At 43.8% G+C, this 12,594-nt stretch overlaps 3 protein-coding genes across 3 annotated transcripts; 2 read left to right on the forward strand and 1 right to left on the reverse strand.

Annotated features, from left to right (window-relative positions):
• Positions 1-178: 178 nt before the first annotated feature.
• On the forward strand, positions 179-625 carry N7483_006835 (histone H4; the record flags this gene model as incomplete). The annotated part of the gene is made up of 3 exons (XM_057090272.1): positions 179-188; positions 264-539; positions 600-625. The coding sequence occupies 3 exons, from the start codon at positions 179-181 to the stop codon at positions 623-625; spliced, it is 312 nt and encodes a 103-aa protein (XP_056945013.1).
• A 1,585-nt stretch (positions 626-2,210) lies between these two features.
• N7483_006836 (fungal specific transcription factor domain-containing protein) lies at positions 2,211-3,950 on the reverse strand (the record flags this gene model as incomplete). Its single annotated transcript, XM_057090273.1, has 4 exons — positions 2,211-2,475; positions 2,539-3,251; positions 3,313-3,878; positions 3,944-3,950. The coding sequence occupies 4 exons, from the start codon at positions 3,948-3,950 to the stop codon at positions 2,211-2,213; spliced, it is 1,551 nt and encodes a 516-aa protein (XP_056945014.1).
• Positions 3,951-5,840: 1,890 nt separating this feature from the next.
• Positions 5,841-6,296, forward strand: N7483_006837 (uncharacterized protein; the record flags this gene model as incomplete). Its single annotated transcript, XM_057090274.1, has 1 exon — positions 5,841-6,296. One exon carries the CDS (start codon positions 5,841-5,843, stop codon positions 6,294-6,296), a length of 456 nt encoding a protein of 151 aa, XP_056945015.1.
• Positions 6,297-12,594: the final 6,298 nt, after the last annotated feature.

Here is a 12,594-nt window from a genome sequence, read left to right on the forward strand (position 1 = left end):
CCCACTAGCGCGTGATTTCCAACTCCCCGCGTCTTCACTTCTTTCTGATACAAATATCCCCTGCCCCAATCTTCTTCCATCCGCTTTCTCCCTTCAACAACTCTCGACAACAACTTCAAGTCTCCACTCCTCCTCTTTTTTCAAAACACAAACCCCTTTTTTTAATACCTCATACAATATGTCTGGCCGTAAGTATTATCCACTTCTCCCATATGACAAACATCTTTATACCAAAGACGCGTCTTTCTAACGCGTTACGACAGGTGGAAAGGGTGGCAAGGGTCTCGGCAAGGGTGGTGCCAAGCGTCACCGCAAGATTTTGCGTGACAACATCCAGGGTATCACTAAGCCCGCTATCCGCCGTCTCGCTCGTCGTGGTGGTGTCAAGCGTATCTCCGCTATGATCTACGAGGAGACCCGTGGTGTTCTCAAGACCTTCCTCGAGGGTGTCATCCGTGATGCCGTCACCTACACTGAGCACGCCAAGCGCAAGACTGTCACTTCTCTCGATGTCGTCTACGCTCTCAAGCGCCAGGGCCGTAAGTTTTTCACGCGTCTCTTGTATCCACAACGCGTCGCTAACCATTTTCTTCTTTCAGGCACCCTGTACGGTTTCGGTGGTTAAGCTTGTTATGTCTTTTCTCTTTTCCGGGTTGTTACAATCGGTATGATGGGACGTTGGGGTGTTCTCTGATTTTTACTATCGTCATGGGTCTTGGGTTTGAATTTTTCTTTACAACGATTACCACTTTTCGCGTCCACTATGGGTCTGCTAGTGTTCGCTTCTGAGCTTTCCTGTATCATAGCGGCCTCATCAAATGGCTGGCACCACACAAGTGGTGGGATCAACTTACTCTAATGAAGTGATCCGATACGAATACAATTAACTTGAAACTCAATACTGTCTTCCATCATCCTTCGTAGTCTCGTATCATGTATTCTGTTCTTTTTTTTTTTTAAAAAAAAAAAAGTTGCGTGTATCGTTACCTGTGTGCTCTTGTCGTCATTTTGACACGCATGTCTCGCGTTGTTTTCATGCACGTCAGGAGAGGGGCCATTTCGCGTCTTCTCTCTACTACTGTTTCGGTCCAAACCTTGCGGATAAACCTTGGAACCCTTAGTCCCATTATTCTTAACTTCAATAGTTTTGTCACTTGTAGGCATTGTAGATTGCATCTTTCCATATAGAATATTTGAGCTCTAGTTTGAATCAATTCGAGTCGTTCGTGCATGTCTAGTCCGTAAAGATAATAGTGGTCCGCAAGTCCATGCTAGCACTTAACCTTGAACATCACATGTGCATGTTTACTAGTAATTCCACGATTCGCCCATTACTGTACTAAATTTTCCTCATGATGGGGATTTTTTAAGTGCATTGTAAATTTGTATTCAATTGCTCGGGACTATAGTGTTCGCAGGTATCATAAAATTCTTCCAAGGTTGAACATTTGAAGTTGCCAGTGAAGCTCATTGTATGGGTTGTCCATGATATATGTAGAGGTATATACTTCCACCTTTCCTACAACTTTGACACTCGAAATCTAACTTCATCAAAATTGGGTTAATTTCAGCCAAAATCACACCAACTTGTGTGTTATGGAGTGATGATTCCTATAGCACAATTTTTGAACTACTAATTTGCATATTGTGAGCGTACGAAGTGAAAATGGTACTGCTGAGTGGATGGGCTTGGGCCATAGAAAGAGTGGGTCATAATCCCGCTTGGCGGTATTTAATTTGATATGTTGCCGGTTGGCCGAGTAGTCATGGTGCCATTTATTTGAAACTCGTAGGTTCGAATCCCCGCCTGAGCGGCTTCGAGCGACTTTTTTATTTTTATTTTTATTTTTATTTTTATTTTTATTTTTTATTTTAAAATTTCTTTTCCTTCCCCCCCCCCTTTCCATTTCCTTATCCAACTTGAAACTAATCCATACAAACCTCAATCCAATTCGAAACAGCCCACTGCTAATTTATTGACAAGCCGCCCTACTGAAAATCAGTGCCAGCTGCATGATGCCTGTGCCGACCGATACATGAAGCGACAAAGCGACGCGTGACGCGTTCCGGGACCATCAAGTATCTACCCTCTCGCGAATTCGCAATAATATTACATAAACCAGCATAAGAATTAGAAGTCTATAGTATTATAAAAAGGGTTGTCGTGTTTATTACCTCCATCCAAAAAAGAAAGACGTTGACTCCTGGCACTACAGTTCATCGCCACGTCCAATATCCCGAAGTGCCTTTTCAATCGCTGCCTGAGCGATTCGTCTCAGTTCCACACCAAAATCCTCTGTAAAATCGATACTTGTGGAGTTGTTACGTTCGATTGAACGCTCATGCACCTCTTTGAGTAGCTTGGGAGTCGCGCAGATAAGGCGCAGGTCTTGTATATTATCAGGGTCCAGAGGTTTGGTCAAGATATTGCAGAAGAGGATCACAATAGCATGAATCACGTAAGAAAGTGAGAATCTGGGATATAATTAGTTCGATGAATGGCGAAAATGGGGTATTCGTCCCGGTGGGAATTCATACAGAAGATTATGAGAATCAAGTTCCATCTGGTAGTCCAGAAACTTGTGTAATAAAGACCTGCTAGCAGCCACAGAGATGGCAAGACTAGAGTACATACCCCGGGTATCCTGATTTTCAACCCAGGAAGAGCACCGACTACTGGCCTGATGAATCATGACCATACAGTGGTGGTACTGCAACTGGAAGACAGTGGTGCGCATGTCGACACTTTCCGGTGCTTGGTTCTTTGGTAGCATTGACGGCCGTATGTTTGATGGAATAGATTCACTCCATTCATGAACCTCATGGTCCAAGTCTCGAATGCTCTTCAGTAAGTTGGCATTAGATTGACGCAGAGAGATTGGCGAGTATAGCTCTTGATAAATCCGTGCGTGAAGGATGGAAAGTCTAATAGCAGTGTGGAAGAAGGAACCAGGGCATGGATTGCCGGACCATTGGAGTCCTTCCACTGTGCTTGATGGTTTCGTAGGTAAGATGAGATCACAGTTTGAATCAGCAAGCATAGGTGGTAGCCCAGTACCGAGTGTAATCGCTTTATCGCATAAGTATGTCACCCAGAATAAGTTCCTCAGGTGACACTGAGATCGGGTTGGTTCATTGTACAACAAAGTAGGATCAATATGCGCCTTTAAACGATAGACGAATCTCGTGGCACTTGTCAAGAGATTGTATATTACGAGAAGCTCACCGGCAATAGCCTGAGAACAGATGCCCTGCGAAATCTAATTAGCGCAGCGCACAAAGCAGACAGACTCATATGTTTGAGAGACCCACAAGTATGACCAGCGTTTGAAGCCCCTCCACGTTAACAATCTTGTTCAGAGTTGGTGCCAGTAGGCGATATGACTCCCGAGTATATTGCTCCTCGAGAATTTGCGCCGAGCCTTTAGTTTTGCGAATCATGATGGAAACCATTGCTGAAAATGCAAAGACACATGCCCTGGCGCTGATTATTTCGGGCGATGCCAAGGAATTTCCGCTCTGGTAGACTGTCTTGATGGTGTCCTCAAACAGAGAAGAATCAATGACAGGGAAGAACAGAGAAAAGTCCGATTTTCGATAAGTGGAAATATCTTCTCGCAGTGAACTGATACTCGGCAGACTAAGAGGCGAAGATGGGTTTGCATAGGCGTCCATATTAATTCCAATGACTGGGGATTGCCAAAAAGAGTCATCGGGAGCAGGTCGATATTGCAGAGTAAGTTCTTCACCAGAGCATGCTTTAATCCAGCGCCGACCGCTCTCAGAGAAGAAAGGAAGTCCGTTGAATGCATGGATATTTCCAAGGTTCTCACCCGCAAATTTCATGACACTCCCCAGAGTGGGTTCTTGCTCCGACGCTATCAATAGTTGGTCAAACCAAGACCAATATAGCTGGATTCAAAGAGCGAATCTGATAACAAACCTTGCATGATTGATCCAGTTAGTGGTCGCACCCTAGGAGAGGGACCAACGTTGCGTGACATAGGTGGTCTGGTAAGCAAAATCAATTCCTGAAACCGGTAATTCTGGCGATAATCTCATACATACAGTCGATCGAAATGTGTATTTGTTTCCGCCGCCTGACGAGAAAAAGTACAGGGTGCATTATGATGGAAGCACCAATTACACTTTGGTTTTTCCAAGTCACATTTTATCTGGGTCCAAGAGTCAGTAATTCGAAGTGATAGGGAAGACGTTCGGAATGAACCTTTCTTCTACGGCATGCATCACAGGATCGACCGATCCGGCGGCGCCGTTTGATCGGGTTATCGTTGTCAGTATGGCTAGTGGCCATTGTAGACACCTTGATTGGAGATGTAGGTTGGAATAAGGGAGGGGGCGCTAAAATTCGGAATACCTCGGAAAGCCCGCTAACCTGACTTGGTGGAGTCATAATTAACCTTAGAACCTTAGAAGACCTCCAAGGTTGAAACTCGACATTAATTAATTGCGTAGTCATTCAAATCAATAAAATGTGGAAATTTGATCAGGATCGCCTAAGGTGTTCCGATAGGCGAGCCCTGTCGATAACCAAGTTTTGATTCTGTGGTGTCTTTCTGGGGTATGTGCCTTTGCATCTCTAACCACCCAGTTTAGTATGGAATTTGATGCAATACTACTTCTTCTCAGAATCAAGAGAATCCAGGGAATCTTGCTATTCATATTATGTTGCAACGGAGTGTGACAGATCAATCTTCGCGTCATTCCTCCAAAGACATGGAAATACCAAATCAAGCTTCTTCCATGATGATTTTGTGATAGGATTCAACGGGACAACTGAACTTCATTGTAGCTTCTTTAAGAGCTGTTGAAAAAGATGGAGATGAGTGGAAAAAACTCCAAGAGCAACGATCCGCCCGGTCTGCTTCTGGATACCATGTTGGTAGGATCAGGCGAAACATAACACCTTGACTGGGCTATCACCGGGGAATACTCAATTTCATAAACTCCATTGATATTTTCCTGACGAAGAAAGATGCCTCGTTGCATGTTGATCCAAGATCCAAGATCCAATCCAATCCAATCCAAGATCCAAGACCTCTACTACTGGGGTACTGGAAGTTTTTTGACCACCCAGCATTATTCCAGTTGATCGCTTCGTGTTTACATTTGGCTCAATACTATTATTTTTCTTCCTTATCAATATTATGTGTAGCCAATACGGGTATGCAGCAGTCAACTAGCCTACCCCTTTAGGTACTCCTTTAGGTACTCCTTTAGCCTACCCCCTTTATATCATATAGATACAGCTGTAGGGACACCTGGAGGCATACCTGTAGTTACGCCTAAAGGTATCTACATAAATAGAAGAGTATCCAGCTGGGTAGCCCTGGAAGTAGTATGTAAACATAAGTACTTAATTAAATATCAGGCTTATCGCGATATAGGGCGTCCATTTGACAGAGCTTCATAGCCAGGTACATAATTTTCCAATTTTTTGGCTACATATACCTAGGTAGCGCCGCGCGAAACGCGGTCCTGGGACTTGTAACACACCATAGGCGCACTTGAGCTCTTTCATGTACAAGATGGGTTGAGCTAAGAGCTACGTAAGGCGTTGCGTGATTGTGACCACTACAGGACCTGGCTAGCTCATCACAAACCTCTCCCAAAACCAACTTGAAGTCACTCCCCACTGAGTACTTCAAGACCTGCAGATCATCGAGACTCCGCAGCAGCAGAGAAAATCAGCGAACCTCGATCCCGCCGCGCCAGCTCCTACTCGCTGCCGATAAAGTGGCCTCTCTCTGCCTTCATTCCCTCTTGCGATAGTCGCCACTTTCCCCCTTTCCATTCATACCACAACTTTTCGCATTGCAATGCGTAGCGGTGAATCCGATTTCCTCGATGGCCTTGAAGGTACTGAAATAGTCACCCCGGCCCAGCCAGACTTCGAATTGCCTGAGAGAACGTGGGTTATCACTACCAAACTTGAAGAAGTTTCGCTTTCCATGCACCAGGAAGATCTTGAAGATAGCATTGGTCCTGGATTCACAGCAACGACATCCCTTTGTCATCTTAAGAGCGACGATCATCAACCCCCAGCTTTCTTACGACTATATTGTCAAACACCAGTCATCGGGACAGAATGGAGTCTACCACAACAGCGCGCAAATCAGGCAGCAGCATTTTTTGAGCCCGCAGAACTGTCAGCCTTCAAAACATTTATGAAACACTCATGTCCTGTTGTTCCGCAGCTCCTTGGTTATGATCATACCCTGCAAGCGGATACCGGAATTATCCCCAGAGGCTACAAGAAAGCTTCTATATTGTAGATTTCAACTGTTCCCTGCCACACTTTCCAAACTGACATACAATCAATCTACTGGAAGGATGTATGTGGAAATCTCTATAACAAAATACCCTATACTAGGTACTAACTCTTCTTATAGACACATATCAGGATTCCGAATGGCTGTGCCTGTCGAGGGACCTTACAAGTGGTCTAATACTTGTTATGTGACATACAGGCTAGCGAACGCACCCCGGAGACCAGACTGGGTTGAGACTGAAGAAAAATGGGAGTTTTAAACGCATTGAAGCGAGTACAACTAATTTTGCTTTAATCCTCTATCCGCCAGCATATCCAAATCTCTTGTCCGAAGTCGATATTGTAGAGTGGATCACGAGTATTGCGATCATTCTATTGTTTCTGAGGCACTAGGTAGTGCCGTGGCATTCTTCATCATGACCTTGTTAAAATCGCTCTGTTGATACATCTTTCTACCACACACAACCTTCCGCATGGTTGACATTCATTCTGTTGACATGAACCTGTCAGGACCTCCATCATGATCCTGTTGACACCACTCTGTTGACACATCTTTCTACGACAAACTCCCTGGCATGGCCTTCTACGACAACTTGGTTGACGTTTGTTTTTACCTTCTTGATCAATCAACCTTTAACGAAGTCTATACTGCACCATAATAAGATTCATGACCTTGTTGACACATCTTTCTACCACAACCTTCCACATGGTTGTCATTCGTTTTCTCTATGGATATGGCCGTGCTCTGACACGCCCCTCTATAATGATCCTGTCGATATCAGTCTGTCGATGCATTTTTCTACCACAACCTTCTTGGCGTGACCTTCATGATAACTTGGTTGACATTTGTTTACCTTCTTGACGCGTCTGCTGTTGATAAATCCTTCTATCAATCAACATTTGACGAAGGCTATACTACACCATCATGACCATTGAAATGTCCCTCCATCATGACCTTATTGACACACCTTTCTACCACAACATTCCTGACGTGACTTCCACAACCAATTCCTTGACATTTATCCATTTGACGCGTCTGCTATTGATATATTCTCTTACATTTGACACCATGATCATTGACACGTCCATCCATCAATCCAATAAAACCTTCTGTCAACAACGTGTTGTCTCAAACTCCTCTGACAATCCATCAACATATGTTCCATATGTTTACAAATTTCAATATCCTCTTCTCAAACTGTCACTCCTGGTCTGCTGTGTGTCTTATATCTGGGCTTTGGTGGACATGTGAGTCAACTATGTCTTTTTCGAAACTCAATCTTGCTAACATCAACCTGTACAACAGCTTCTCCTCTCCGCACTCCACCTGCCCATGATAAATTTCTCCCTCCCTCCTCCCTCCAACGCCCTCCCCCTCCGATTTCGACGATGCAGGTGGTGGCAAAATCTGCAGGGACGACGCCGCACAGGGGAGAAGAAGCTCCAAGTGCATAAACCAAATCCACGACATGCAGGGGTGGCACAATCTGCAGGGCCCACAGCGCACAGCGGGGAGGAAGCTCCGAGCGCACAAGGTCTTCAAGTTTAAAGCCCTACATCTTTCTACACATTCTTCTTTCCATCCTTCTATTTTTTCCCATTTGTCAATACACTTTGTTTTCATACATGTCTGATTATTCAGGCCCCAAGGCCTGGCTGTTGTCCATAGTTGTCACAGCCTTTTCATATCCACACTCTATCCCAGACATCTCTGAGGCTCTTGCACCCTTCATTTTTCATCTCATGCTACATACCTTCTGTCTGCTAAGACTTGAAATCAAAGTGTTGACATCCCTCCAAACTTTACTATAAACACCATGCTGTGCTCAAGTATAAATATGAATTCCCGTAACTCCTCTCTAATTTCTCTTCCGTAGTCGAACCAACATCCATGGATGTCATACCTGTAAAGCACTATCGATATTTGTTGTCCTCTTTTTCACCACCAAACTCGTTGAGTGCCTATGAAAAGTCAGTATGAATAGCGGTGAGTACATGACAGCTGAGGCGATTTCGGCCCGTCACACAGTGGGTACTCTCTGTGCCACTCTAACCACACCTTAATCTTTAGATTATTATCTTGATAAACGCCACACCTAATACAAGTGGACTGCGTATTATCTACGAAACCTTGGAAGACATGGATGTTTCTTACATCTCGTTTTTAAATTTCAATAATATACAAAATTAAATTTCCCATTTTACAAAATTTGTATCAGCATGTGAAAAGTGATCAATCCATGAATCTGAGTATACTTAGCAATACTCGCAGTACAAACCCGCTAGATCTCCGTGGAAACAGAGTAAATCCCCGACAGGTCTAACATTCTCTAACATGCAAACGACAGACAAGATTAAGTGGAGAGACGGGTACGAATGTCACCACAATACTTGACGACTGTGTCTCAGATCGAAGGATCAAAGTGGATTCGTTGGATACTATAGCGCCACCACGAGAGCACAAAGCAATCCATCCTATCAGAGTTTAGAGATCGTCGTATTCAATCAAGTACATGCGACTCCATGGGCTTGATTGGATTAAACTGCTTCAATTTCAGCTGGAGTGTGTTCACTTCAACTCTGGAATTTCTAGGACGCGCAATCCGATTTGTTTGCATTGAATCAAGGCTGGGTTGTTGTAGACTATCGCTTAAGGAAGAACCCCGAGGATCTGAGTCAAGTGACAGGGCCTTTCCTGTTTTGTTAGCCTCCTTGTCAATCGGGAATTGGTATTTGATTCTAGTGGTTTTAGTCTAGTGTATTTAGGAAGTGTCAGGTGGCTTAGGCTCTGTCGAGTTATCGAAGTCTATCATGTACGGCGTAGGTAACCGCACGAAGTATTTGTATCCCTTGCATGTGGTAGCAAACGTGGTTTATGTAGAACAATGTTCCAGAAGCCTCCTGAAACCCCTGTCGAGTTTAGAATTTTTTCATAAAAAGTTTTTCAATTTTATTTTAGGAGTACAAGGGATGGTGTATTCCATTCCTCGTATGAAGTCTCGAAGTATAGCGATATCGGAACAAATCGGGAATCTGCAGAATCTGTGCAACAGCCATGTAAAAGGCACAAACATGTAAAACAGACTAGAGGCTGACGCTAGTCTAAACCAGCCTAAAAAAAAGGATTGGTAACATTGGTAACTCAAGGAATAAAAAGTGTCATCAAGATGCAACCATGAAAATTTTTTCATAGTGCAAAAAAGCAGATGCGTTGTCCAACGGAGAATCCCGGTGCCGAGATGCCGGAGTCCTCTAGAAGGATTTCAAAGCTTCCAGAAGGCCTTAGCGGCCCCGAGAATTCTTCCTTTTTCCCTTCAGGGCTGCGTTCGAGTCAATACACAATACCATTAGCGCTATACCACGGCGTACCCGCACATACCAGCGCTGTGGCTGTGCCAAGTGTGACTGGAGCAGCCAATCATTCACATGGAAAATTTTTTCCTGCATTAGCCTGGTTGCTATTTTACGATGCACAATGGCTGTCAAAATCTTGCAGGGCTGGACACTCGGTCTCCCGGTCTGCCGTACTCCGGATTAGAGTGCTGACACTAATGTACTGATCTTTTTTGTTCGGCATAAGATCCCGATGAAATTTTTTTTCTGCAGGGGTCTATGCGTATCCTGACTACACGAGCTGATGCCCCAGTTCAGGATATCGTGTATGTGAATACTGAGTGTATAGTATACGTGGTGCCTTGCGTATTTACTTTAGAGGCTCCAGAGGCTGCGTACATTGGGCTTCGCTTCGTATTCGCGGATAAATTTTTTTTTTTGCTTCGTATTTATTTCCTTTTTTTAATTCCTTTGCGGTCTTCATTGCATACTGGGTACTGGGTGGTCTACTTTGGCATATCTAAGATAGAATTGGCGACGGCTACAGTGGGCGCAGTGGGCCGATAAGTCGAGATCTCGCCACTTCCCCAGACAAGGGCCACGTTTTCTGTCTCGGACTTTTTGTCTCGGATCCAAGAATAAACTTGGAACAGCATCTCGGCCGCGAGGAAATCAATAAACGCCAAGACTAGAAGAGCGTAGTCATGATCGCTATATCGGAAATTCTGGGCTAGACTGTTCGGTTCACACGGCACCCCGGACCCGTAAGGGCTCGGCGCCCGGGTCAGCACTAAACCACTAACGCCGACCGAGGATTTTTTTCATTCTTTCTGCCTGTATTGGTCTCGTGGCATTCTTCAGCTTTTCACAAAGTAATGGACCCACGTTAGGCACCGGGACTAAGGCTTAGTTGCACGTTTTGGTGCATGACAGAAAAGAAATTTTTTTCGGTTCTACGCTATTTCCGCGGCCCTGAGTCACGCGAGGGTTCGCTAGTCTCTAGTCTCGCGCCTAAGGCCCAAGGAGAGATATCTCCGGTACACTCGGGCCTCCCCCAGTCGGAGTTCGTTCATCCGATCTGATATGCAGATTCAGCTGGCCGATGATAGCCTCGTACTACATGCCAGATTCTTCTAGTCAAAAATTTAGAGTGGATTTATTATCCACGCGGGGATTCGGGAGTTAGCCGAATACAGGGTTTAGCGAAAGAATTCCCCCGGTGGTTTGATCAAGCCAATGGAATTCTAATCATCCGATCATTCGGATGAAATTCTTTATTCTGTGACTGTGACTCAATCTACTCCGTACTTTGTTTCTAGTCTTTGATGGTGTGATTTATGACTCGATTTTTTTTTGATTATCAATGATGACTCTTCACTTGGGCATTGTTACCGGCCATGTGACCTTCCAACCCTGGTTCCCCTTGTAGCCGAGACGATAGTCTCACATTTACTAGTAGGCAGTACTGTTTTTATCAAGTTCGATTGACCGAGCCGCGTCTAGATTAGCTATTTACTAGATAGAAATATGGGGTCAGCTGATCTCTTAAACACCAGCTGACACCGTACCTCGCACCTTGAGCCCAAGTTGGGGGTCTCTGCCTATTCAGGAAACGGAATGAAACAACCCCCAAGGTGGAGAGAGCTTTGACAAAAAAAACCATCTTGGACCCCTCGTAAATCAAAATTCTCAAAATTCTCCTTTCAATCGACCTTCCTAGAAAGGTTTAGCAATATTCAATAATCTTCATCTGCATTGGATCAGAAGCTGGCATTTGCGATGTGTTGTTCTACCCCAGAGAATGCAAGGGTCCCACGTTGTGGCGCAGCAGACAGCTGTGGCTTGAACTGACTGGACCTCGGCATTTCCGTACGGATGTACGGAGTACTGGACCCATTTCTCTCGACTCCGTTCCACGCACTAAAGATGTACAGGACAGCTGGTCACGCGGAAAGTCCCCAAACCCCGATCCAAAACAAGGTGTGGCTCAGCCCTGTCGGAATCCACGTCCTAAAAATGGACCCGATCTTCGAGATTGGCTCGGGTATGCACGATTTGAACCATTTCTAAGCGAATCGTACTGAGTGCTCGGGATCTTTAGCTTAATTCCTCTAGGTTTACTCTTTTTGTCTCGTCCGATATGACTCTTTTCGGGGGAACCGGGTCGATGCAGGCAGAATATTTCTTTTCAAACTCGGGGGTGATGAGTATGTATTCCCGTATGATTATGAATAATATTTGTAATTTGTAATGTATTTTTTTTTTTAATTTTTTTTAGTTCATTTTTCTATTGTACATATTTCATTTTATTGATTTGAATCTATTTGTTGCGTGAGTGGAGTGGTGGCTGTCTCCGCAAAAGCCACCGATAATAGAGAAGAGGTATCAATACTCCGTACCCAGATATTCAGAAAAAATGAAGAATAAAAATATTCATCACCATATTAAAGCCTAAACGGGTAAGGGGACGAAAAAAAGGTCCAGAAAAAAGAGGAAAAAAAGTACAAACCGCCCCGAAATACTCTACCAGTTGTAGAGCAGAAATGTCCAAAATACTGAAAGCACAGACAATCTCCGGTAGATCAGTGGGACTAAGAGAGACCCGGTGGGACAAAATAATAAAATAATAAAATAATAAAATAATAAAATAATAAAATAATAAAATAATAAAATAATCAAAATAATAAATCAAATAAATCAAATAAAAATAAAATCTAAAATAATGAAATCTAAAAAATTAAAAATAAAATAAAAAACAGAAAAATACCATATGAATAGAAAAAATGGTATTATAATGGTAAAAATAGGTAACACCATTATGATAAATAACCATTATGAGTCAAAGTAGAGATATCTAATGTCGATCTTATTGTTACAATACTGAAATATTTCGGGCTTCCCCGATGAATAACGTCTCAAGTATCCACCAAAGCATTTTCCCTACCTAAGTGGCCCCTACAAGAGAGGAA

The sequence above is a fragment of the Penicillium malachiteum genome (genome assembly GCF_028827825.1).
Source record: "Penicillium malachiteum strain IBT 17515 chromosome Unknown utg000003l:1.0-4950554.0:1.0-4952489.0, whole genome shotgun sequence".
NCBI lineage: Eukaryota > Fungi > Ascomycota > Eurotiomycetes > Eurotiales > Aspergillaceae > Penicillium > Penicillium malachiteum.